The 23734-nt window shown below is 30.1% G+C and overlaps 3 protein-coding genes across 3 annotated transcripts; 2 read left to right on the top strand and 1 right to left on the bottom strand.

The window, feature by feature from the left end:
• Nucleotides 1–1173: 1173 nt before the first annotated feature.
• Nucleotides 1174–2489, bottom strand: LOC145740768 (V-type proton ATPase 16 kDa proteolipid subunit c-like). The gene is made up of 4 exons (XM_082558610.1): nt 2334–2489; nt 1890–2073; nt 1662–1786; nt 1174–1591 (listed from the first exon to the last, which is right to left on the bottom strand). The coding sequence occupies exons 1-4, from the start codon at nt 2398–2400 to the stop codon at nt 1506–1508; spliced, it is 462 nt and encodes a 153-aa protein (XP_082414736.1). The 5' UTR covers nt 2401–2489; the 3' UTR covers nt 1174–1505.
• A 1370-nt stretch (nt 2490–3859) lies between these two features.
• LOC145764133 (protein argonaute-2-like) lies at nt 3860–13822 on the top strand. The gene is made up of 19 exons (XM_082575722.1): nt 3860–4151; nt 4279–4480; nt 4595–4715; nt 4965–5146; nt 7086–7222; nt 7344–7489; nt 7634–7797; nt 8006–8141; nt 8390–8491; nt 8605–8673; nt 8750–8869; nt 9045–9172; nt 9401–9471; nt 9806–9965; nt 10113–10203; nt 10471–10665; nt 10824–11060; nt 11326–11525; nt 11895–13822. The coding sequence occupies exons 1-19, from the start codon at nt 3965–3967 to the stop codon at nt 12010–12012; spliced, it is 2766 nt and encodes a 921-aa protein (XP_082431848.1). The 5' UTR covers nt 3860–3964; the 3' UTR covers nt 12013–13822.
• A 222-nt stretch (nt 13823–14044) lies between these two features.
• On the top strand, nt 14045–14884 carry LOC145762922 (uncharacterized). Its single transcript, XM_082574718.1, has 3 exons — nt 14045–14126; nt 14410–14494; nt 14734–14884. Exons 1-3 carry the CDS (start codon nt 14045–14047, stop codon nt 14882–14884), a joined length of 318 nt encoding a protein of 105 aa, XP_082430844.1.
• The last annotated feature ends 8850 nt before the right edge of the window (nt 14885–23734 follow it).

The following is a 23734-nucleotide window of genomic DNA, read 5'->3' as shown; positions in this document are numbered from 1 at the left end:
ATTCATTAATTAAAATTGGTAGATAAATAACTTTTAAAAAAACTTTATAAACCTTACACACGTTATTGATACTACAGTCAGGCAGCAACGTTTGTTTAATCTATACATTTTAATGACATTTTTGGTACGAGTTTTGTCTTTACTTAGTTACAACATCTGTTTGATAATTTCCTTTTTTATATCCACGCTAGGCGCAGTCAGTCGTAAAGTTAGCCTAGAGATTAGAAATTTGATAAATATACGAAGAAAGGTTTATTAAAAGATCAATGCGCTTTATGTTTTAAATGTAAGTTTTAAAAGGATTAAAAAAAGGCTTTTGAACCTTAAAAGGCTTTTGAACCTGCAATCATATATACAAGCAACGCCTAATCTTATCTATTACTAATACATACTTGTTTCTTGCCATCGATTGATCCTTAAATAGTATGGTATTGGTAAAGTTTTGTACCTATTATATATGTATAAGCTTCCTTTGACATACTATAATACAGAAAAATTTTAAAACAGCTAACATAAAACACAACTATTTTCTCCTACGAATTTACAACACTTAAAAAAAACGCAACAATTTAAATCCGTATAGGCCTATTGTAAAACACCTAACCACGGGCCAGCATTTACACCATTGGGCAGTGATGGTACAAATTATTACTTTACTGTTTATGTTTAATATAAAAACAATTCAGGGAATCATTTGGTTGTTCTATTAGGGGAGATATAGTGGAACAATACAAATACGTAAATCATCCGCTTAGGATGATCAAGTTGTATAATATTCGTATATTCGTGCAGTAATTAAAAGTTAGTTAATAAATCTTTTAATCAAGATGTCATTAGTTATTGGCTTAATGTCCAAAAAACAAATGTAATCAACAAGCTACAGATGAATAATTTAATAACGTTAGTGTTTTTCGCGGGGATTCTAATTTTTATCGTGGCGACCTAAAGAGTGCTAACGTTATATTGATTGCGTTATAACACGAATCATCGCTTAACCGTTTGGCAAAAAAATGTTTAATTCCAACAGCTACAAGAAAACCTTTAACAATAACCTTGTAGTTACATAAATTTAAAAGGGTTATTTACGTAAATTTCAATAAAGTAGGTATTATGTCACGTCTTTTAAGCTCTGTTTTTATGGACGACTTCACAGCAAACATTAAGCGTGCAATATTTTTCTTATTATTTACTACCAACAATATTTATTTACAAACACAAAACAAAATACTACACTTGTAAAGTAAGATTGCACACATAATTTTAAAATAAAAGCTTTAATCACCAATGTACAGTATTGATCCAGCATTAAGAACTTTTAAACAACCATGATAAAATTTGATAAATAATATATATATTAAACAAAAAACTGTTGGCGCTGAATTTAAATATTTTTAATTTGGTTTGGCATAAATAGGCAAAAACGTTATAGTAAACAAACTATAACAATTTTTACCATAAAAAAATCTGAGGATAGATTAAAGTTTATTTGTTAATAAAGTCCAAATTTAAGGTCCCTTGACAATTAATACCAAAGCAGTAATAAGACCATACAATCCCAAGACTTCGGCAAAGATCAAGATAAGAATCATACCTAAAAGAAAAAATTAATTGTTAAGTTTTTAAAAATATAAACACAACATCAATTACAAAAATTTACTTACCAACAAATAATTTAGGCTGTTGTGCAGTACCCCTAACTCCCGCATCTCCTACAATTCCAATAGCAAATCCGGCAGCTAGCCCAGACAAACCCACACTAAGACCAGCTCCAAGATGTAAAAATGCACTGCAAATAAAAAAAAAAGTTTAAAATTAACTTATAAAACTAACATTTTAAGATTAAGCAAGGATTTGTTTGATTGTTAAATCGCTAGACGGTTAAAACTTACGCAAATAATTCCATATCTGCAGACATCTTTTGTGAAATTAAAACAGCGATGACAACACCATAAATGGCAATAATACCAGCCATGACAACTGGGACAACTGATTTCATAATAAGTTCGGGTCGCATTATACTCATGGCTGCGATTCCAGTACCTGACTTGGCTGTTCCATAGGCGGCACCAAGTGCTAAAACATAAGAGTTGGTTTATCTTGTAGAAATACATAAATTGTTACTGGTATTTATAACATAAGTAGACCATATCAGTGTATGAATACAATGAAAAACATAAAAATTCTTTTTTTTTTAAATCATCATATATGGGTTACTTTTAGATTTTTAAAAAACTCAAAAACTTAATTATATAGTTTAACTAGTATATTAAAAAATATATATTACATCAAAGTTTAAGCATTCACTTCATAATTATAAATTTTATTAAACTTACCACTAAAAACCATGGCGGATGCGGCGCCCATAGAACTGAAAAATGGTGCGTAAGCTGGATTTGCCATTATTTTTGTTGATATAGAGACTGATTTATAGAAAATAAATAAACGAAGAAGATTCTTAAATAAATTATCTAAATATAAAATGTTATTTTTTTTACTCTAGCATTCAAACATTGACGCGATCCAACTAACTAGTACGCAAATCGTAAGTTAAATCTCGGAAAGAATTTCTCAAAGAGAACCGAACAACTAATGACGTCAGTCACATGATTTTAGTCTCGTGCCAGCCGTTTTTTTATCATGTGACACAATATTATGTCTATGTACATGGGTAATAATTAATTTGTGTATTTTATTATAAAATACATTATTATTCTGTACAAAAAAATACAAAAGTTAAAAATTATGCAAAAAATTTTTTTCAAACAGATTTATTACATATGCGACTAAATTCAAATGTTCTTGTACTTCTAAAATTATATAATATGAGAGCTTTTGTAAACGTTTTACGCCAAACGATCTTAATAACACCACTTTAACATATTAACACATAATCAGCTATACATAATGTAGAAAAATTACTAAAAATAAAGCAATGGAAAAAAGATTGCCAGCCAGTTTGTGTTTAAGTAAATGTGTTGGTGTATGTTGATGCACGTGCACGTTAGACCTCCTAACCAATAATCTATTTAATTAACAAAGTTAAATATTTTAACCTATTTGCATTGATCTAATATGTAACCGAAAAACGCATTTTACGGTAATAATTTTATATATTTTATAATAAATATTACCCTTCTAACCTTTTTTAAAGCCTTTTTTTATGTTTTTAAAATTAAACAGAATAGTTATAATATGAATAGAATAGGAAACTATTTTACATGTAAAATCAGATATTTTTGTTTTTTTCTGTATTAATTATTGAAATATTCAGCTACTAGATTTTGCAGGAGTATTGTACTATTTGTCATTACCTAATATTTTTGGCTTTGTTATTTATAAATATTTTATGTATAATAAAATTTATTTATATGCTATGGTATGTAGAATCTTAATTGGTCCTTAATATGTTATAATTTTTAAGCGACATTTTGGGCGACTTCGATAACTTGTAAACTCTGCTTTGAGGCTATTCTTTTTTTAGTCGTTGCTGTCGGTTTGTTTTTGGATTCGTGTCTCACGCACGAACTCTTTTGTTTGGTGTTTTAGCTTTTGTCGGTTGTAGAGAGTTGTATGTATTTTAGTTAACAAGTCTAAACTAGTAGTAGTTTTTAAGTGAATATACAAAAACATGCTTCTAAACCTAAATATGTGCTAATTAAGTTGTATGTCGATTAGGCAAGGAGTTACTTTTAAATGTAATTAATTACAATTATTCTTGTTACATGACTGCATGATATTGCTTTTAAATGTTTAAAATGTATAAGGTTACGTTTTTGTGAATTTTGTAGTAAGTTGTTAAAAAGTACAAATAAAAAAAACTGACTTAACATTCTTAGCTTTGCTTTTTCTGTCTTTTTTAGAATAGGTTGATTCAATTTTTTATTTTTCTGTTGTATTTTAATCTTAAAATTGCATTGATACTGACGCAAAGTCGCCGGTACCTTGCCAAGTTTCACTGCCTTGTATGAAGTTCACGGAAAACAGCGTGACTAGTTTGATGTATCCTCAGGGCCAGGGACAACCAATTTTACCCCAGTATGGTGCGCTGGGAGGCGTCCCACAGACACAACCAGCGGTGGCGAATCCATCTCCGTCAACAGTCATTGTTCCTCCAAATCCAACTGTTGTAACACCAACATGCGGAAGAGGAAGTAATATTTTTATTTCTATAAAAATTATTATTATATACCAACGTTTAGTTCATTGTAATAGTGAAATTTATTTTAATTATAGATTTATATATTTGTGATAATTTATTTTTTAACATTTAATTACTAGCTACTATGATGGATCCGAGATTTCCCATTGCTACACCGGCCCGAGACGTTGATTTTCAAGCACCTGCTCGCCCCAACACTGGCCAACTTGGAAAACCTATCTGGTTAAAAGCAAATTATTTTAAAGTTTCCATTCCAAATGGCGATATTCATCATTATGACATTGATATAAAGCCGGACAAGTGCCCAAGAAGAGTTAATCGGTAATTATTATATTGTAGTTGGTGGACTTGACTTATGACGCTTTTTCAATGAAATGGTTTCAGCTTTTAAAAACTTAACAAAGTAAGACTTAATTTATTAAAAAAAATTTTTAGTGAGATAATAAACACAATGGTCGAGAATTTTCGCTCCGCTATTTTTCAAGATCGCAAACCTGTATTTGACGGAAGAAAAAATTTGTACACCGCTCAACCTCTGCCCATTGATAAACAAAAGGTCAATATAAAGCTAAATTCTATTAATAAATAAATGATATAACTATATATATTAAATTAACTGCAGTATATATATACTAATTTTTAAAGTTCAATGCAAACAGCTGTTCATTAGTTTATAAGATTGCTGGTAAACTTTCTTAAACTCACCAAGTATAATGGATTACTGTTATAGTTAAATCATCATAAAACTAAATTTATTTCAATGATAAATATATACTTAAAAAAACTCTTTTCGCTTTCTTAATAGTTAGAAGTTGAGGTTACCTTGCCTGGTGAAGGAAGGGACAGAACTTTCACTGTTGCTATAAAATGGGTGTCTCGGGTTTCTCTTTATTCTCTTAAATTGGCCTTAGAAGGAAAAATGCATGGAATTCCATTTGAAACTGTTCAGTCATTAGATGTTGTAATGAGACATCTGCCATCTATGAGGTAATTTTTAAGTTAAGAAATCTTTCAATCTTGTTTAAGGTAGATATTATATGTCAGAATTTTCAATTTGTGTAAAAATTCAAACATCAAATAAACAAACTTTAAACTACCAGTGTACAAGATATCAATAAATTTATATTTTTATGGAATAGAAGAAGTTTTGGTTCCCAGAGGGTTTGTCTAATAAAAAAAGCTAAAGAGAAAGCCTTTAAAAGCCTTTTTAAAATTTAGACATTTTAGTCATTCAAATGAATAGGGCTAGCATAATAAATTGATGATTAAGTTTTTTAATCATTTGTTTAATGCAATTAATCAATAGGTAAATATACAACATTGAAAGCCATTAAATCATTCTGTTTTTTGGCATATTACTATATTTTGTAAGCTTAGTTATCTATATATATATGGATTTCTAAATTTTGTGTGTTCCATCACGAAATAACTACAATGAATTACGACTCGAGTTTTTGCCTATAGCTGGGATATATGTTCTTCTGTGGAATTGCCTTATTATTTGTTTAATGTTTTATAAAGGTTATCCGTAATAAGCAAAACTATATTTTAATTTGCCGCTACGTTTCTTTCTATTATCTTAAAGAGAACGAGAGAAATGTAAAAAACGATCGCATGCACTATTCTTTGATTGCATGCGCTAAAGAGAATGTAATTTTTCTCTTTAAAATATCGCACCGTTTCTTTTTAATATCACGACAGAGAAGAAAAAAACGCTTCATGCATAAAAGAAAATTAAAAATTTGGAATTTTTGCCTTTATGCTAAGTACAGTCTAAGTAAACAGTTAAATGAACAAATGGTTGTTGTTGAACGATTTTATAATTACTTTATAGAGAATATTCATTGTACAAGAATTGTTATTATGTTTACATCGTTTAAAGTAATATAGGTTCATATAAATGTTGTAAAAAACTAGACATATATAATTTTCATTTTAGCAGTAAATTTATCAAATTAATAATTTTGTTTTTTACTACACTAATTTATTAACTAGGTTTCGTTAAAGGTATTTAAATTAAAATGTTTAAAATAAATACGGCTTACTTTAATTTATTGGATTTATATTAAATAAAGTTGCCAACCGCAAAGACATTTTTTGATATCGCCAAAACACGTGGTAGGCTATTGATGTTAACAAAAGTCGCTTACTAATAAATAGACGCGAATAAAAGTAAACAGTACTTGATATTTTTACTTCGTCGTTAAATGTTATATTAATTTCGTTTTTTAATTTGTTTGTAAAAAATAAAATTTCTAACACTATTAAAAAAACGTGGAAAAATTGTGAAAGAAGAAAAACCAGTGCGTTAGTTAACACTAAAGGTTTTTTGGTGTGAACTGAGTGCGCTTTGTATTCGACTGAAGTATTTTTCGCGAATCAGAAATTTAAGCCAAAATTGGTGCATTGGTGCTTTAAATACTGAATGTTTATTTTGCAAAGCACAGCTTTGGCATCACAAATTTAAAAACTTATGCTGTTCATGTGAAGAAAAAATCATGTTACCATAGTTTAGAGTCACGTTTACATAAATATTGTGTAAAGATAGGACATAATTTTAATTTTGTTGTTAAATAATCAAACTGCTTGTTTTCATTTCAATGAATTCTTTTTATTTTTAATGAATTGTTTTCATTTTTAATAAATCTTCTGATTATGTAAACATTATTGCTATAGAAAAAGTAGTAATAAAACGTTATGTTTAAAAAGGTAATTTTATATGGCCATGTTAAAATAGAGCTAGCTGGTCTTACAAGCTAGCCGTACAACGGGAGTCCCACACGAAGTGTGGCGGGTTTACTAGTACAGATATATACTTCTTTCTATTAAAAAAAAATTTAAACTTTTTTGCTGTTTTGTATATATATTGAACTCGATATATATTAATTACCAGCTTTTAGAGTAACACAACTGTTTAATTTTGAAGATACACACCAGTTGGCCGATCATTTTTTTCTGCCCCGGAAGGGTATACACCTCCACTAGGTGGTGGAAGAGAGGTGTGGTTTGGTTTTCATCAAAGTATGAGACCATCACAGTGGAAAATGATGCTTAATATTGATGGTAAGTTCAGTTAATAATTTAAGAAAGTAAATTAGCACTCTGGTGTTTTTTGGTGTTTTATAAATCTAGAGTTTAAATTTTTTTCTATTTTGCATTTAAAAGGATTTAAATTTTTGTTTAGTGTCTGCTACTGCATTTTATCGTGCACAGTCTTGTGTGAAGTTTTTGTGCGACGTTCTTGAGTTACGCGTCGAAGACTTGCATTTGATCAGAGGTCTAACTGATTCACAAAGAGTAAAATTTACTAAAGAAATACGAGGTTTAAAGGTAAAAGTAGTTAATTGTTATTTAACATAAGAAATTCTTTATAAGCAAAAAGTCCAATTTTATCTGTTTTAAAGTTTAAAGTGTATAAATTTAAGTTAAGTGGAGTAGAACAAAATTTAATAAAATCTTTTTTCGCATATTTAGGTTGAAATTACACATTGTGGATCCATGCGTAGAAAATATCGGGTTTGTAATGTCACCAGAAGAGCTGCTTCTTCCCAAACATTTCCCCTACAACTTGAATCTGGGCAAACTATAGAGTGCTCAGTGGCTCGCTACTTCCAGGAAAAACACAGCAAAACTTTGCAGTAAGTTAGTTAAACATTAAACAGGAAGTGTAAGTTTTTTAGTGACTTAATGACACTATGTTAAATTCTGCTAAATTGTTTATTGAACAAAAAACTACTTGTTCTTTTAAATATATACTCATTAGTGATTTGTTATGATTTGCTTATGGCAATTAATGTTCATAATGTAAATTTTGTTCTGTTGATAAATAATTAACACTTCTCTTAGGTTTCCATTCTTGCCATGTTTACAAGTAGGGCAGGAACAAAAACACACCTACCTTCCAATAGAAGTTTGTAATATAGTTCAAGGACAACGTTGTATTAAGAAACTTACTGACAGTCAAACTTCTACCATGATTAAGGTAAGTCTTCCCTGGATTAAAATAAGTCTTTATTTCTTTTTAAAAATAGTTTTATTTTGCTATGTTTCTCTTACCAGTTTTTGGAAAAAGTTTTATTTATAACAAATTTGCATTTGTCAATTTTAGTATGCCCCAAATAATAAACATTTGATGAATAGTATTCAATTTAATAGATAATCAACATGTATTTTTAAAAAGATTTTACAGTTTAAATCCAAATTTGATCAATTTTTTTCTTTGTTTGCCAGGCAACTGCTCGATCAGCTCCTGACAGAGAAAAGGAGATTGCTCAGTTGGTGAGAAAAGCTCAGTTTAACAATGATCCATATGTTCAAGAGTTCGGGATTCAAGTAAGCAACTTTTTATTATAATTGATTATAAAAAGAATTACAGGCTTAATCAATTACAATTTTAATAGGCCCATTAAATGTTTCTTAAAATTTGTTTTTAAAATTTTTTTTAGGTTATTGATGAGATGACAGAAGTGAGAGGTCGAGTTTTGCCGGCTCCAAAAATACAATATGGTGGTGATGTAAGTACAGCTAAGCTACTAAAAGCAAGCGCAATTATTTTTTAGACATAAATTTTGCCATTTTTTCATGTTGTAGACTCGAATGCAAGCGACACCAAACCAAGGTGTTTGGGATATGAGAGGCAAACAATTTCACTCTGGTATAAGTATTGATGTTTGGGCCATCGCTTGTTTTGCTCATCAAAGAATGTGCCAAGTAAGCAAAATACTTACAAATTCACATGAAAACAGATTACTCTAAACAATAACTTTTCTTTAGTTTCTGTATGTTATGTACAAGGATTACCTTACCAATAAAATACACTTTTTAAATTACATAAAAAAATCTAGAAGATAAGTAAAGAGGCATTTATGTGTTATTCTGTTTTAAGGATCAACATCTTCGTACATTTATTAAAAACCTTCAGAGGATTTCTGAAGATGCAGGAATGCCAATCCGTGGCACTCCAGTATTTTGTAAATATGCACAAGGCTCTGAACATGTTGAACCTCTTTTCAGGTATAAGAATACTGGTTTACTAAAAATGCCACTTATTGTACTTACTAAGTGTATCACATTTATTATAAAATTTTTTTGTATTATAAAGAGAACAATTTTTAGAAACGTTTTGGTTTAAGATGCCATGATTAGTTATATACATTTTTGTTAATGTATTAACTTGTTTTATAAAAAAAATTGTAACAGCTGCAGTAGTGATTTTAATTAGCAATAAATTTATTTGTTTAGACATCTGTGTGATGAATTTCGTGCTCTGCAGTTAATTGTTGTAATACTTCCTGGAAAGACTCCAGTCTATGGTAAACTTTTCTGTTTTCTTTTATTTGAGTATCTAACAGGATTTTATAAATTGCTATTTTAAGTAAATGTTTTTTTTAAGTTAAGTAGGTTTTGTGAATCAAGTTCAACGGAAAATTATATATATCATATTTTTAGATATTTATTTTACCCTAATCCATCTTATGGGCTGCAGTGTAATTTTTATAATATGGTCGCAACTAATTTTTGTCTTTGAGAATTTACTTGAACACCACATGACAGTTTTTTTTCCGTAAATTGGATATTGTCCACTAAGCTGAAATTTTGCTGAAACTTTTTTACGTTAAGACAATTTTTTATTTTTGTATTATTTAGCTGAGGTGAAACGTGTCGGTGATACTCTTCTTGGTATTGCTACCCAGTGTGTACAAGTGAAAAATGTTGTAAAAACCTCGCCTCAGACTTTGTCAAACTTGTGCCTTAAAATAAATGTTAAACTTGGTGGAGTGAACAATATACTTGTTCCATCATTAAGGTGGGTTAAAAGGGTATTTTTAATTTTACCAATGTATGGTTGAATAAAGTTTAAAAAAAAAAGTAAAAAAACTTTTTTGTGTCAAAATTTAATGATGATCTTTATCATTTATGTGTGTGCGAATACAAGTATTTCTGTTTGTTTCAGGCCAAAAGTTTTCAACGATCCAGTTATCTTCTTCGGAGCTGATGTGACTCATCCTCCTGCTGGTGATATGAGAAAACCTTCCATTGCTGCTGTGAGTAGTTTTTTTTTTCTTATACGATTTAATATTTCAAAAAAATTACTATGTTTTAATTTGTATTTGCCAATTTTTATGAAATTTCATTGGCATTTTGCTTTAATCTTTATTCTCAGCCGGGTATTTATTTCAGATAAAATATAATCTAATGAATTAAACCTAGTGATTAAAGTTTTAAAAAAATCTAGATATTGAACACCTTTCACAACATTGCTAAATGCTAATTATATTTGTTATTTTGCTGATTACCTTTTTCTTTTAAAGGTTGTTGGAAGTATGGATGCTCATCCATCACGCTACAGTGCCACTGTTCGTGTGCAACAACATCGGGAGGAGATTATTCGTGATCTTGCCGTGATGGTTCGTGATCTCATGATTGAGTTTTACAAGGCCACGAGATACAAGCCTGTTCGTGTAATCATGTATCGTGATGGAGTATCAGAAGGGCAGTTTCAGCAGGTAAATATTTTTTAATTTGTTATTAATAAATAAAAATGCAAAAAGTTTTATACTAACTGAACCATTAAATTTAAAATATTATGTAATTTTTTTATTAGCGAAGTTCACAATAAAATTCAATTTTTTTATGGCACTCTTAACAATATTCTTGTTTTTAGGTGTTGTCTACTGAACTTCGTGCCATCAGGGAAGCATGTACTATGCTTGAAGTTGGATATCAACCTGGCATTACTTTTATTGTGGTACAAAAACGTCATCACACCCGCTTGTTTTGTCGCAATATCGATGACAGAAGTGGAAAGAGCGGAAACATTCCTGCTGGTACAACTGTCGATATTGGAATTTGTCACCCAACTGAGTTTGATTTTTATTTGTGCAGTCATGCTGGTATTCAAGTAAGTTTTAAAGAAATATATTCTGTTTCCAAACTATACTATTGTGTGTAAACTAGTTTGCCAATTTAATTGTTCCAGACTGTAGACATGTACTAGTGGTAAAATTGCTATTTACTTTTTTAAATCTATATAGTTGTATTCTACTAAACTATTTCAATGACTTTACAAAAAATAAGAAGCAGTGTTTGCCTGCAGAATTTTAGTATAACTCCATGATTTGTACTTTTTCACTTTAAAAGTTTAAATCACTGTTTTTCTTAACCAGGGTACATCACGTCCTTCACATTACCATGTGTTGTGGGATGACAACAGCTTCATGGCCGATGATCTTCAAATTCTCACCTATCAGTTGTGTCATACTTATGTAAGATGTACAAGATCTGTGTCTATTCCTGCTCCTGCTTATTATGCTCACTTGGTGGCCTTCAGAGCTCGATATCATCTTGTGGATAAAGATCATGACAGGTTTGTTTTGTTATTAAATAATATTTTGTATTTTTATTAAATTATAATATTACTGTTTTGATAAATTATATTGTGTTTCGTATGACCTTTATGGACGTAAAAGTAGTGGCAGCAGTTCATTTTCATTTTAAAATTTATTAAATAGTTTGTATTTCTTTTATTTTTACTTTTTTACTTTCTTGATTTTATGGTTTTGCAAAATGACAAATTGTTTTTATTTTTTTCTGTTTTTACTTTTTGTCATAATGATTATGGGCTTTATTAAATACTAAACTATTAAAGATCCTTTATAAAGGGATGACCATTTAATAAAGTTCAAATTTTGTTCCTTAGAGACTTATAATATTTTTTCTATTTTATTTACTATAGTGGTGAGGGTTCACTGACAAGTGGCCACACCCAACATGATCAAGATGCTCAACTTCAAGCTATGTCCAAGGCTGTCGTTGTTCACCAAAATACAGTTCGCAACATGTACTTTGCCTAAAAAGTAATCCCCAATTTGTTGCTTGATTTTATTTAAGTCCTTGACCGTAGCTGTTTCAATTTCAACTTCGCTTCTTGTTTTTAGACCAAATTTAATTTTAGTCCCATCTAGATTTTAGCATTTTTGCAGTCTTTATTAAACTATATAGACAAATTTTGGCTTTGGTGTGTGTGTATTATAATAGCTCCCTACTGATGTTCTTTGATTTTAGGTGGTTTAGAGTTAGAAGTTTCTTTGGCACGTCTTTTTTGTATTTTAAGCCTTTAAATATTATACCCTTTTCAACCATTTTACACTTTAAAAATGAATTCCCTTTTTTATTCCTCATTTCACTAACATGAAAATAAAGAAGAAAAAAACGTATTTATTATAAACAAAAATACTTTCCTGATACATTTTTTTATTCCGTACACAAAAATATTCCCGAAGCTATATACTGTATATTTAAATAATGTATATAAATTATTACGTAATTATGTAAAATGACATGTACATAAGCAAAAGGTCGCGTAATGTTTACGCTAGTAACACAGCAAATATCAAGCATGTTAATAACGTTGTATTTTTTTTGCCTTCGACTTTGTTTTGTTTAGTGCTCCAAAAAATAATCGCTGAATACCGATTTTATGTACAGTGTGTGCGGGTACATGTAAATGTGTACAAATATCATTGTGTTTTGTGTACATACGCCGGATTATCGCTTGCGCAATGTTGAACTTTATGTATGTACAGCTTTAAGTAATACTCAGTAAATCACCTCTGTTTTGCTGCTACATTTTAAATTAAATCACATCCAACAACGCCTTCATAAATTTGTTATTTTGGCGATTTTTACCACTACTACGTTAAAATATGGGTGTAGCGCTTGTGTATACATTTCGCTTTTTGATGCTTTTCAAACTAGTAGTAAGGTCAGCTTATAAATACTTCAACATTGTGTAAAGTGCATACACATTTTTGCATGCAGTTATAGCACTCTTAAATTCAATTTTATCCTGATGTGTTTTATATGTTTTTCCACCTACTCTTTGACACTTATATTTCTAATTTAACCAATAAAGAGGACAACAAGGGTTGTTGCCAGGCAAAGGGTGGCATAGCAACCAATGACTCAATGAGGTTGCTAAACTGCGTCACAGTTGACTGGATGCGGAACCTTTGCCTGGTGGCGTTTTAACCAAGAATTTTAGGTTCAAAAGTTTAAAAAAAATGTCAACTTTTGATTGATTTTAATTGCCCGTCATATGACTTGAGTATTTTTTTTCTTGTCCAGTTTTCGCAATACTTATTTATCAAATGGATTGCATGTTTGTTTTTTTTGTCAACTGTATTTGTTTTCCTTAGCTTACTGTATATTAAGTCGTGTATCCAATCTTGTCAAACTAGAAAATAGTTAATTGTTTAGAGAAATGTCTGGTTATTGAAATTTGTATTCTTTTTTTTTGTATATATCTTTATCCTCGATGTGGAAAGGTCGAATACACGACCTAAACATAGAATAACATTTGTTTCCCTGTGGCAGTTTGGGATATTATAGAGACTTTAATTGCACGTTAATAATGCTGCTGATTTAGTGCTGGCTCGGCAGAAGTTTGTACCGTTTTAACGCCTTACTCAAGGGCGCTACAACATGAAAGCAGTGGGGATTGAACGCACAACCTCATGGTGGTGTAGCTAGTGTTCTTAGCACTACACCACGCTCCTGGTTCCACTTTATTTACCAATCCTTCCTATCCAAGAGCCAATTAGTAAACGAAGCTGTATAACTAATTATTCGTTATAACTCCTGTAAATAAAATTGTAGATTAGAAAAAAAGGTTGTTTTTGTTGTAGATTTATAATTAAAAAAGGGTTAGTAGAACCATATTCAATAGGTACGTACAATATGTATGGACTATGGTAGAACCTTCTATTTTATTTTAAAAGTAGGCAAACTTATTGTGACGTAACACTGTACATTACAAAGTAATGAATGCTAAATTTAGTTCAACTTTTAAAAAAGTTATCTTAGCTTGTTTTATAAACTTTCATGATGTCTGCTTTACACTGGGAAGCGAGGCGAAAACAAATTGTGATCGATCGAAAAGTCGAAGTTAAAAAACTCCATCAATCAAGTACGATAACATTTTAAATTAACTAGTTTAATATTTTTAGTATTATAATTCAATAAAAGGACGTCTGCGATTTCAGATTTTTATATAATTTAAATTTGTACTTTTTTTTATAATTAAAAATTCAGATTTTTATACAAGTTAAATTTGTAACTTTTTTTTAGAAAAAAAAGTATAAACATAACTGGATTTATCCATAACATTTCATTACAATTTTAAAAATAACCGCTTATTTTCATTATTTAAGAGCTTGTTTATTTTGAGAACTACTTTATTGTTATTGTAGATGTCTATGATGAAAAAAAAATTCAGGAAGTAGCTGAGCAAATGTCGGTAGATCCAGCAACACCAACGTCAGCACTTTTGCACAGGTGAACTAAAATATATATGTTGTCCAGCCAACTAAAAAAAGTAAAACCAAAAGTTTTGTTTTAACTGTAACTAAGTTTGTTTAGTTGTCGTTTTTAACATACCTTATTTGGGTTATGGCATAGCCTGTTTTAGTAAAAAAACTAAAATTAAATAGTAAAATTTAGCAAAACTTACTATGCAAAATTTACAGTTTTACTAACCCATTCAGTAACGGCAGTATTTTTAATTTACACTTAAGATCTCACGCTCAGCTTCAAAAAGATATTTTGGATAGCCGAGACCAGAAAACACTTCATAAAGATGAAAATTCCAAATTTAGTCCAGAAAGTCTATACAGCGCAAAAATTAAAAACCGTTACACTTCTACTAATTATTTACAACAATATTAAGTCAAACATTTTGGAAAGAGTAAACTATCGAAGCATAAATGTTTGCTTGTTTAAAATTTTACTACAAGTAAAATGTATTAATTAAACAAATGTGGTATTGGATTATTTAAATACAATTAAGTGAAAGTTGTGAAGTTATTAGTCTGGTAAAATAATTTAATCAACCTAATATTATAATAAAAAGAAAACCTATTAAGCTGAATGAAAAGTATTGGAATCAGAATATTAATATTTTCCTTTATTTAAAAATACATTTGTGCCACAATAACACATAAAAAGTGTACCAATACACGGCAAATATAAGTGCACATTTAATGTGTACAATACAGCTTATCAATTAGACTAAAAGCATGTGACTGCTTCTTGACAAATAAAAACATTGTAAAAATGGTGATGTTTGATGTAAAAGTACAGTAAAATGTTTGTTAAATTATATATTGTTTGATAGTATTTGCAAATATTTAATCTAGTTGGTTTAGCGTACAAGTTTTGCCACAATTGCATAGGTGCTTTCAAAATAACAAATAAAAATTTAAAAACGAAAAACAATGAAGAAAAAAAAAACGAAAGTAAAGGAAAGCACCGTTAACTTTATGTTGTTCTATATAAAAACTATAACAACGTAAAAAGATGGATTAAAAACTACAAGTTGGCAAATTTAAAAGAATGTCGTAATTTCTGTTATATAGAACATCACCGCCAAACAATTTGCTGTTCCTCTTTTTCGAACCTTCAAGCATTATCTTAAACTATAGAATCAAAAAATGAAACTTTTCGAAAATGGCATTTTGGGATAGTTTAAAATTAAATCAAATTAATCGTTCCGGAGGTGGAGGTTGCATTACGTTCATCATATCGTTCATTCTCACACCACCCTTTTCTTCGTTGGCGGACGGACTATACTTGCCTTCAAAGGCTCGCTTCTTTTTAATGTTTTTAATTACGCAATATATCGCAATAATTATGATGATTAACAAAACAACCCCACCTACACTACACCCGATTATTAAACCCAAATTAGGGTCTGTTGGATCTGGTAGCGTTGTTGTCATATCTGCCATTGTACTGTTGTCTCCACTCATAATCCCACGAAATTTTGGTTATCCCAAATTTAAACTCACAAATTGTTTTTTTCGTCGCTTCTCTGTCGTTCACGCTTGCGTTGTAGTAAGGTGGGTATTTAATTATAGCTTCAGTATTCCTCGAAAAGCTTAGTCATTTGTTCAGTTTTTTAGATTTTTAAACTTATTGATTCTATCAAAAAATAATTAAATATTGTTCATTTTAATATTTAACAAAATATTAGTAAAGTTAGTTGTACATTTTAGATGCACTAAATTGTTAAGTGCAACATACAAATAATTTAATGACCCTTTTAGCACTTAGAAAAAGTCAAGAATATAGTAATAATAACGTTTTTTTTCATTTGTATTTAGCCTGAAAGGGTTATAATTGAGTCGTGTTAAATCTTTACTACCCATTATCAATATTTTTATAACACTACTGTTTTATATATGGCAAATTGGATCTATATACTTGTTTAACTACATGAAAATATGCAAGCTATTCCTGGGAGTTAGTTTATGTTCTAACAATATTTAATAAACTACCAAATTGTCTAGTTTGCGCGCCTTGCAATAAATAAATCTATTCATGGAACTAACGGAATTGATTGAACATAAAAACTTAAGCAAAACGACAATTTTAATAATAAATTTGGATAGATTTAAAAGTAAAGTTTAAATAGAAACACAACTTATCGCAAATTGACTGGGCTATAACCACACAGTTTTACTTATCACTAAATAAAGAGACCGCGTCGGAAAATTTTGTTTAAAGAGTGAATTTACTCTGTTGACATTGCGAATTATACCATTCCAAATTTTTAAAATATTTTATATGTAAAATAAAAAAACGTTTTTAAACTAAAACATTTTTTTGTATGTAGCCAATAAGGCATGATAAAGTACTTTGATTAACCACTTGCTGTCTGCGCATAAACTAGAGTACTGAACACCGTTGCTATCAGAGCCCTTAGGCAACTGTGTTGTAAGTGGAAATTTAATTAGGCTACTCATAGAGAAACTAGACAACGCTTTAAATATTAATGGTTAATACTTTTCTGTAATATAAAAGCAACCTATTTAGCCCAGCATGTTTTTCAATTCTATGTTACTGATTAAAATTGGCGTACTTTTACCACTGTTGTTTTTTACGCTACTATGACAGTACTGAAGTAGCTACAGTTTGCTGTGTTAAATTTACACTACAAAGTCTGTTTCTTGTCATATAGTGAGCATTCTTACTGAAATTTGTTGCATTTTATTGCCTTAGTTGTTTAAAGAACGGTTGCAGAATTAATGTACACAAAATATTGATCGCTCATTTTAGAACTGCGCTTTAAAACACTTGTAAAACATAGTACCTGTAATGTTAAAATTAATAAGTAGAATAGCAACCTATTGATACAGAAAACATAGAATTACTTAGTCATTTAATTTCATTTATGTAATGCCCAATATTTAATCGTTTAAAACATAGACATTTTTAAAGCTGCCTAACTTTCTGTTAATAATTACCTAACAAATTAATTACTTTTTGTATTAAATATACAAATGTACAAAACTAGATAATCCTCCAGTTTAATGTTTTTATTTAATCAGCAAACTATATTATTTGTTTAGCATTTTTAACTAACCTTCCACAAAAGATTATACGCCAGTATAAAAAGATTAGGGACACAAGAACCCTAAACAATAGAGACCAATCAAATATTCGAATTTTAATTAAAAAGACTATAGCTACCACGAGACTGTGTTTTCAGAGAAAATCGTAAAACCATTGTTACTTAACGAACAAGTAATTTATATTAACTTTGATTTTCCAGAAAAACATTTATGTGTAGCATTGTGGCCTTATTTTTATATCAATTGACATACAAATTCTCTTAAATTTAATTTATTCATATAAAGTGGATGACTAAACCATCACGAGATGATTTGGTCCTAAATAAAAGGTAGTTTTTAAAAAAATCATTTTAGTGTTGAAACTTTTTATATTCTGACTATTTGAGTCGTAATTTTTTAATATATGTTTCCTTAAGTGACTGACAAAAAATATTTAAATATGTTCACTTAAATGACTGATAAACTTAAATATAAATAAGGTACTTCGGGCTGCTTGTTTAACACTAAAGTTTACACACAAAAACCTTTTTAATCGCTATTTCATTACACTGCTTATACAGGTAAACTCGTCGCAGTAAATATAATCTAATTTTTATCACTTTATAGATTAAATGGTTACTAGACAGAAATGATTTACTGATTTAAATTAAAACTTCTACCACGCCTTTAGGCAAAGTATAGTTTTAAACCTTCCTCTAACAAACGAGCGAAAACACCGTTGTAAAAAAATGTCCATTTATGTTTCGCTATGTTCACGTACTGTGACAGAACAATAGGGTTGCTCAAGCATATATTTTTTGGTTCATTCATCAAAAATGCCTTTTTCTGTTGATTTACCTTAACAATACTCGCTTTCTACTGTACAATCAAAAGGAGAAACTATTTTCTCGAACGTCATCGGTTTAAAAATAAATCATGGCGAAAGCGGTACAAAATGAATGCAATAAAGTCGTGGTTATAATAATACCTTTGATGTAAATTACGATTTTTTTGTTATATGATCATTATTATTATAAATTTAAACGTGTGTTTTTTTTCGTATTTCTTACAACACAATGATTAAAAAAATGCTACAAAAAAGGGCCGTTAGGTCTGTAGGTACTTAACCATGTTTACTATTCAAAATTTATTTTTGTTATCATCCTTTAATAATTCCATGTCTTCTTAGTCCATGGTCAGAATTTGAATTGAAGCCTAGTGGTCGAATTTTCATTGTCGTTTTCTTGAGATATTTATTATTCCAGGTCTTCCACATTAGTTGGTAATTATTATATCCTACAATTAAAAAATAATAAATTTGACGGGTAATTTAATTATATTGCCCATTATAGTCTTACTTCTTAGTATAGCTTGTTTTGATTTTCCGTAGTGATGCCAATTCGAATTCAAATTTGCTAAATTGCATTTGTTAAACCACCAGCCGCCAGTACCACCTTAAAAACGCATGTGCTGCATTAAGTTTTAATCTAGCGCAATTTGCCTTAACCTTTGATAACTTTTCGCTTTTTCCGACAGCTTTTAATAACTCTTTAACGGACAGTAGCAGTTTATAATGGTTTGATCACTTGGTTTAACAACATCACTTAATGGTCAATTGTTCCATTCCACCCGTGTCCATATCGTGGCGCTCTTGAGTAAGCTGCTATAGACGGGCTTAGTCCGGTAGTGTGGTTAAGCGGCCATGGCAGCGAACTGCGAGTCAAAAGATTTTGGGGCTGAGCCGAACCATTGTCACACTATTTGCACTTGAGCCCAGTATTTACGGATAACTCACCACGTCATTACAACACACTCTTCTTTAAAAAATATAAAGCCTATCACCTTAAGGTGATGCGGAAAAAAAAAATAAAAATTCTTGTCGAGCTTGAGCCCTGCACAGATAGCTTAAACACGATCTACTTGCACACCCTGCCCCTATAAAAATTCAAAACTTACTACCTTGAGGTGATATGAATAAAAAAATACTTCCATTAAGCCCAAAACCAATCAAAAGGTTCATTGTGTCTTAATGATATTTAAAACTACCAAAAGCAACTAGAAAATGAGCAAGGTAACAAAAATTATTTTGTGTTTAGTCCTCCTATTTATATAGAGAAAAAATATTCACAAAGAGGGTATTTGTAATTAATTTGTCACTTAGTGTTTACTTAGCTTTTATTAGGCTTTTTAACGCTTGTGCTTTTACAGTTATAAACACAATATTGTATTAATAATCTTAACCTACTTGCACAATTACTTGTTGAAGCTCGATTGTTATAGTTTCTAATAGAAAACTCCATTTTCTTTTGGTCTTCGACGTGACGATCAGCGAAACCCCGAAACGCATTTCCTATATCTTCGTTCGGATCTCGTCTATAACCTTCTATAAATCGTAATCTATATCGCTCTGTCTCGTTTCCAATTCGAAAATAACTGGTTAAAAAATAAATTAAAGGTAAGTCTAAAACGAATATTCATTTGCAAATTTCATAAATTTGATTTTTTTGAAAAACAAGTTTGTATACCTATACCAAGCATATCTCTCCTCTTTCTTCCACGAACTAAGATCTATTTTTAACTGTTGTTTATTTTGCTGGGTTAATCTGAAATAAAGGGTATTTAAAACCATAATCTTAACAAAATTTCGGTAAATTGTTATAAGAAAAGTAAATTTGTAATTGCAAACTGCTGTATTTAACTTGAGTTTTTAAGGAGGATTTTTTTTCAATTACGCTTATTAAACATTACCAATATTTTGGCTCAATTTTGAGAACAAGAAACTATTTATGATTTCAAGTAAACAAGGTGTAAACAAATATATTACTTACTTGTAAATATTTTGGTTTCCGAGCCATAGTTCTCCCACGTTGTTGCAACTCCACTGTCCAAATCCATTTCTATAATCATTCCAATTTCTGTTAAAATTTAAACTTCCGTCAAACCTTCTTTGGATTATAGTCCATCCTCCGCCAGCATCTTCCATATCACAGTAAACCTGTAAAAGAAAATTTAACGATATATAGTTGATGTGAAATTTTGTTTGAACGTCTGGATGTAAACGTATTATTGCATTTCATAATATGACAAGCATTATGTTTAACCTAAAATAAAAACTAGTACATTTTTTACACATTATTCACTATCACATAAAAAATTAATTTTGTAACGTTCAGTAAAATTATATTATGCGTTTATATTTGAGCCAGTTTAAACTTAAAGTCTAAACACATAGTTATTTGTAATTTACTCGTATTGGTGCAGATAACAAATCTGGCTTAATAAAATAAACTCCGTTTTTTCGTTCCCCCTTTAAATATAATTCAGCACAATCTCTTCCAATATTAATTGGTAAAGGACAAGAACTTAAAGTTGAATCTTTTGACGAACATCCTTGGCTAGATGAAAGATCAATATCATCCTAAACATAACAAATTTGTATAACTGTAGAATGTTTATACAAATTTATATTACAATTTGTTAAAATATACTAACAAATATTTTTTGAAATTCAGTGTTAATTAGTTTATTTTTTTCCGATATTTGGTCCAAAATTTGTTGGTCGTGGTCAAGAATTAGTCGGGTTAGATTTAAATCAGTTTTGCTACTTTCAACAGTTCTGTTTGTATTTGAAAGTACGTCTAAAACAAAAGTTACAGAAATGAAGTTGTTTTAATTAGCAGTAAAGTTATTTTGATATACTAATAACTTTAAACATTTTAAATTCAATTTTTTACCTTTTACTATTTTTATATCATTTTTCATTTTTAGTTTTTGAAATTGTAAGTAGCCCAATTTTTCCCTGTTAGCCTTCCAGGTTATTCCAAATATATTATAAACATCACATACTTTGTTATGTAGTCTGATTACCGACTCTTGTCGTTCTTTGTTTAACATGCAGCCATTTGGGCACAAATCTTTCTAATTTGCGAAGATTTAAAAGTATTTTACTTAAGGTAATAATAAAGAAACTAGTTTTTTTTACACTCACCCAGCGACTATCGTAGCAATTTATTTGCGAATTTTTATTGCATAAATCTTGACTTGCCTATAAAATAAAATAGAAACGTAAAGTAGCTAGCTTCACACACTATTATAACAACAAAAGTAGGTCTTACCTTACCAAATGACAATAACAGTGCGAAAACAAGTAAGTAGCAAAAAGCGTTTGGTTTTAAGTTCGTCTTTTTCAACTTTTTGCTGACTACTAAATTACACGCGAGATTGCATTTCACCATTTTTACAATATTCCAATTAACAAAAACTAAACATTTCTCTGATCATGGAACGCCTAAGTTATCAAAAGTCAATTTGCTTATTGTCTACCAAGTGAGTTTTGGGCAAACACAATCAGTGTATTAAGCACAAAATAAATCTTTAAACTCTTTCATTTAAAAGGTTGTTAGAAGGCTTAGATAACGTGTGCAAACTTTAATAATCATTTTAAAGGTACACCCCATTTTGCAACATCAAATAAAAGTTTCGTAATTTATTTTTAAATCAACTAATTTTTGTAATTTTCGTAACACAATGTTTACTAGTGTTATTTTTATCTATTTATAGTAAAAAGTTCGGTTGTAGTTGTACGGCCTAAGCATGATTTCGACGTGTTTTAAAGAATAGGATTTTCCTAACCAAGAACTCCAAACTATTCCTTGACCATCGTTAGTAAAATCATTTTTGGAAAAGGCTGTTGTATAATTGCCACCTGTAACAAGTTTTGATGTTAAATTTTTAATTTTAAATAAAGTAATATATACCTTATATGATCAGTTTAGGTCGGCTAGTCTACAACTTCTGTAGTGCGATTAGTCTTTTTTTTAAGTTATTACAGTTACAAAATTAGTGTTGGTTTATTACAAGGGAGGGATTTTACACCTTGGTAATATTTTCCATTAGGATTTGCTGAATGACATTTGTTGTACCACCAACCGCCCGAACCTGAAGATCGAGTCGCTTCTTTTCGTCCTCTGTCTAAAGGCGGGCTAGCTAGAAGGGCACAATTACCATGTTCAAGTCTGTCGTTGTCGTTGTCACGTGTAGTAAAATGCATATTGTTAATTGAACGTCGAATAGCATCTGGGCTATAAAAATCACAGACATTTTTTTTATTGGTCAAAGTCTTATATAAGGTTAAAAAAAATTCAGCAATGATTAAAAATGTCTATTGGTAGCTTGAGGCAAAATTTTAAAATTTGTTTTTTTTTGTGTAACGCCTTAAATTTTACCACGAAGCATGCTTTGACGGCATGTCACCGCATCATAGTGCATATTAGCCTTTTGTAAAACAGTAAAAGTCAATTAAATGTAAAATTAGGACAAGGTATTTGATAATACACTACGTTAAATAACAGTTCTAAGTATTTTGATTTAGTTAGGGTTCCAAAAATTTTCGTTCTATAAGTTTTTTTGGAATTGTGTTTTGTTGGACTTACTAGTTTCTACCCGAAATGGAATCAGTCGCATTACTAACAGCTTCGTCGTACACTGAAATTTGAAGCATAAAGTTACTGGATTCCTCATTAACTTTAAAATACATGTATTGTGCAATCCTCACTTCGTTTTCCCAGTTCGTCAGTTTAAAGCGAACGGTTTGAAATGTTTTTGTGAGATGGACAAGTTTTTTGTTTCCTAACCAAAATTCACCCGTGCACAGATTACCGTGCTGTGCAAAACCTAAGGTTAATAAAAAACGTATTTAATCATTGAAAACTTAAAAAGTTTAGAGCCAGTCACGAGACATAGAGTAATATTTGTTAGCCCCATTCAGTCTCGAGTTGCCTTTGGCAGTTTTGGATATTATAGATTATAATTGCCAGATATCTAAACTGCTGATTAAGTAATTGGTCTGCAGAAGTTTTTACCGTTTATAGCGCCTTACTCAAGGTCGCTCCACATGAGAGCAGTGGAGGTTAAACCAACGGCCTTGTGTAGTGTGTTTTGTAAATTGTAAAATGTATCTGTTGGAGACAAACCGACTTACCATATTTGTAATCCTCCCAGTTGCGGTCAAAATCGACAGCACCGTCGACCCTTCGCTGTATTACCGTCCAACCGCCACCTTCCTCATCCATGTTACAATATACCTTAAATGAGCGCCTCGAAGGTCGGGGACGAATCAAGTAAACGCCGCTTACTACAATTAAATAAATACACATACAAGTTAAATTGTTTGAAGTTAATATCT

This window comes from Corella eumyota, chromosome 1, assembly GCF_963082875.1.
Source record: "Corella eumyota chromosome 1, kaCorEumy4.1, whole genome shotgun sequence".
NCBI lineage: Eukaryota > Metazoa > Chordata > Ascidiacea > Phlebobranchia > Corellidae > Corella > Corella eumyota.
Note: the sequence above shows the minus strand (reverse complement) of the source record. Positions and strands in the feature narration are given on the sequence as shown.

Bases quoted from the DNA above. Each gene is read 5' to 3' on its own strand.
- LOC145740768 (XM_082558610.1), bottom strand. From the start codon at position 2,400: ATGGCAAATCCAGCTTACGCACCATTTTTCAGTTCTATGGGCGCCGCA. The intron at 2,074-2,333 runs GTAAGTTTAATA...CTTATGTTTTAG, and splicing joins ATCCGCCATGGTTTTTAGTG to CACTTGGTGCCGCCTATGGA. The intron at 1,592-1,661 runs GTAAGTAAATTT...TTTTTCTTTTAG, and splicing joins ACAGCCTAAATTATTTGTTG to GTATGATTCTTATCTTGATC.
- LOC145764133 (XM_082575722.1), top strand. From the start codon at position 3,965: ATGAAGTTCACGGAAAACAGCGTGACTAGTTTGATGTATCCTCAGGGC. The intron at 4,481-4,594 runs GTAATTATTATA...AAAAATTTTTAG, and splicing joins TGCCCAAGAAGAGTTAATCG to TGAGATAATAAACACAATGG. The intron at 7,490-7,633 runs GTAAAAGTAGTT...TCGCATATTTAG, and splicing joins AAGAAATACGAGGTTTAAAG to GTTGAAATTACACATTGTGG.
- LOC145762922 (XM_082574718.1), top strand. From the start codon at position 14,045: ATGTCTGCTTTACACTGGGAAGCGAGGCGAAAACAAATTGTGATCGAT. The intron at 14,127-14,409 runs GTACGATAACAT...TTGTTATTGTAG, and splicing joins TAAAAAACTCCATCAATCAA to ATGTCTATGATGAAAAAAAA. The intron at 14,495-14,733 runs GTGAACTAAAAT...TTTACACTTAAG, and splicing joins ACGTCAGCACTTTTGCACAG to ATCTCACGCTCAGCTTCAAA.